The 3,741-nt window shown below is 30.0% G+C and overlaps 1 protein-coding gene across 1 annotated transcript; it reads left to right on the top strand.

Annotated features, from left to right (window-relative positions):
• The first annotated feature begins 3,153 nt into the window (after nt 1-3,153).
• LOC112500026 lies at nt 3,154-3,741 on the top strand. Its single transcript, XM_025103288.1, has one exon. The coding sequence runs from the start codon at nt 3,154-3,156 to the stop codon at nt 3,739-3,741; it is 588 nt and encodes a 195-aa protein (XP_024959056.1).

Here is a 3,741-nt window from a genome sequence, read left to right as displayed (position 1 = left end):
AATTACAGACTATCGATGAAAAAAATTGTATGACAGTTTAAAATCCAATATATTTAAAATCCAACATTTTTAAACGACTCCACAAATGTGTTCGATTTACACCAAGAGCAAAGAACCAAAAAACTTGAGTTTTAAGATAAACACTCAAAACCAATAAAGAAAACTACAAATTTGACAGATCATAAGTCATGAAAAGACAAAAAAAGATGGGTTTTAGAATGAAATTTCAACTGAATACTCTCTTTCTTGTCCAGAAACTCAGATTAAGGTTGAACTAATACATGTATATATATATATATATATATTTCAAAAAAACCCAAGAACATATAAATTCAAAACATATTATACAGTGCATTTTGGACAGCCGAACCCCAAAATATTTAGTATCTATACTATATTATAAAACATTTGACAAAAAGTCTTAAAAACCATTTTTTATGCATAAAGTACTGTATATTGATGCATATTACTTAAAATTCAAGATTACAAGTAAATTATGCATTAATTACAACTTATTAAAACTCCAGGTTTGAATTCGTGTAACTAACTACGGATAAACATAATCAAATAGAGGATAAACATCTTATTTTAAAATATAAAATATAATTAGAATAATTATCAAGTTCTAACAAAATAACTAACTAGCATCTTTGTAAGAAAATTATATTATCAAACCAAATATAAATTACATCATTAATGAATCTGAATTAAATTATAATAAAAAAATTGAATTAAAAGATTACACAAAAAATGAGAAATTTTAAATAGTTAATTTGATACTAATATCGATATATTTTTGTCAAATTTTTATGATATATTCAAAATTTTATTTTATTCAAAAATAAAAATATCATCACTTTTTGAAAATCACATAAGACCATATTATAACATCGACTGAGAAAAAAATAAAATGAAATATTAAAATCAAGATGTATCTCGCTGCATTGCATAAGTACCCTTCTAGTATATATAAATAACTAACTATAAAAGTATAAATCGTAAATATTAAATATATTTTTTCACAGTATATATAATATATAATAATATAATTAAGTCAAAAACTATTCAATATTAGACTCATTTCGAAGGTATTAACGAGACGAGACGATTATAATAGTGTAACTTGTTGAAATAAAAATGTATTTTTTAAACATGTTTTAATTGATATACGATTATGTATGCTAATTTGATAAAAGTTTAAAATGAAACATTTAAAAGTAAAGAACGTAAAGTTAATTAATTAATTATAAGGGTATAAAGTGTAAATTTAAAATTATAATTTAAAAAAATTGGTTGTGAGAGGGTGAGTGTATGTGAGGGGGTGAGTGTATGTGAGGAGAGGAGGGGATGAAAAAGTAAAAAAGTGAGTATAAATGGTATTTTGATCATTTAGTATTTTAAGACTTTTTTTAAATTTGCTTAATAAGATAGTATATATATATAGAGAGAGAGAGAGAGAGAGAGAGAGAGAGATAAAGACAGAGAGAGATGAGGTTTCAAATACAAGCAATCACATTTATACAAAGATAAATGATACATCACTTATGATGAATAGCTTGTGAATGAGTGGAAAATGCGGTGCAGTCTCCTTTGTCCCCTGATTCATAACACAATTTTAGGGGTGGAGGGAGGGGGGGACCAAATCAAATACAAACCGCCTAAATGTTACACACATGTACAAACTGAATTTCAACCGTCCATGTAGATTATCAAATCAATGTCAACAATGTGGATTAAATCGGTTCTGAAATTTAAGATAACCACATAAAAATTTCAAAATACACAAAATCAAGTGTTGAGACTCATTCATACTGTGTGTGACGTTTAGGCGGTTTTTATTTGATTTGTCCTCTGTGTGTGTGTGTATTATACTAGGTTCGAACCTGTGTATTACACGGGGTATTTTAAATGAGGAAAATGAGTTGAGACTTTTCCTCAGGTCTAAAACAAAACTCTGAAACATAAAAATTCAGAGTTTTATTGTTATGCTGGAAAATAACTCTAGACTTAACTCTGAATAATAAGAATTCAGAATTGTCTTTTAAGTCTAGAAAGTATCTATGAGCATAACTCTGAGTCACAAGAATTATGACTTCTTATAACTCAGAAACGTAACTCTGAACTTCAACTCTGAAGAGGAGTTCAAAATTGTATTCTAAGTCTAGTAATAAATTATGGAATTAAGTCTGGAACAGAACAATTCAGAGTTATGTTGTAAGTATTAGAAATAACCAATATCTGATGACTTCATGTTGGTGATTTGTATCACTAATGTCATTTAAGTGTCGTGAGATTAATTTGTTGACCAATGTAATCATGATAAATATCGAACAAGTAAGAAAGGTGCGGAGTGCACACTTGTTTGAGTTTATTTTGATTTAGGGGAGAAGCCCCTAAACGACGGGGGTTCAGGGGCACCGCCCCTGGTGGCGGGGTTTAAGGGGCAAAGTCCGTGGCTGAGGTCGAGTTGAAGTATTGCGTATTAATGCATTTTACTTAAAATTTAATATTACAAGTAAACTGTGCATAATTACAACTTATTAAAACTCCATTTTAAATTCGTATAATTAACTAATTACATATAAAAATAATCAAATATAAGATAAACATCTCATTTTAAATATACAAAATCTAAAATATAATTAGGATAATTATTGAGTTCTAACAGAATCATGATCTTTATAAAAAATTTATTATTAAGCCAAAAATAAATTACTTCACCATTGACCTAAATTAAGTTATAAAGAATTGAATTAAAGAAATTGTAAAAAAAACGAAAACTTTTTAAATGGTTAATTTAATATTAATATCGATATACTTTTTCAAATTTTTATGATGTCTTCAAATTTATTTTTATTTAAAAGTAAAAACGTTATATTTTTCAAAACCATATTATACCAATAAATACAAAAAATAAAATGAAATATTAAAATCAAGATGTATATTGCTGCATTATGCAAGTACCCTATAGTGTGTGTATATATATATATATCATTTTTGTCTCATGTATTTATCAAATATCAATATATTTAAAAATATTCTATTTCATAATAAAAATTCATTTCATTTCGTTGAACCATCGTAATCATCTCTCTACAAATACTCCACTTGCATTCTTGCACCAAAAATCCCAAACCCATAACAAAAAGAGTCATGTATGTATACAAACTAGACACCGGAAACCGCCAACCGGACCCTCATCACCACCCATCAACGCCACCGCACACCACCGCCAAAAAAACCATTTCCCGGAGCTTAGGATCACTATTACGAAGATCTAAAACCTACAGGGAAAACAATCACCACCACAATGACGATAAAGAAGATCGAAAAGAAATGGTCCAAGAATCGTCAAAAAACACCATATTTCCGGCGATCGAGGGCGGCAGGAGATCGGTTCCGGCGATGGAAGATGGCAGGAAATCGATTACAGATGGGAGGAAAACGGTTTCGGGAACCGGAGAAGGGAGGAAACTGGGGGCGGAAATGGAGGTGGGGGCGGTGCTAGGGCGGAGATCGGCGGAGAATAGGGCGGAGATGGTGATGATTAACGTCGGATCGATGGCGGATTTGCTTCATGTGAGGGTGTTAGTGACGGATATGCCGGCGTTTATGCAGGTTCATGCATTCCGGTGTGCCAGAAAAACGTTCGATAGTTTGGAGAAATTTAGCCCCAAACAAATTGCTTTAAACATGAAAAAGGTACCCTTTTTAAATTCATTTCCGTTTGTACCAAAATAA

The sequence above is a fragment of the Cynara cardunculus genome, assembly GCF_001531365.2.
Source record: "Cynara cardunculus var. scolymus isolate 2C chromosome LG 17, CcrdV1, whole genome shotgun sequence".
NCBI lineage: Eukaryota > Viridiplantae > Streptophyta > Magnoliopsida > Asterales > Asteraceae > Cynara > Cynara cardunculus.
The sequence above is the reverse complement of the archived record's forward strand: the minus strand, read 5'-3'. Positions and strand labels throughout refer to the sequence as shown.

Excerpts from the sequence above, each read along its gene's own strand:
- LOC112500026 (XM_025103288.1), top strand. The coding sequence starts at position 3,154 with ATGTATGTATACAAACTAGACACCGGAAACCGCCAACCGGACCCTCAT.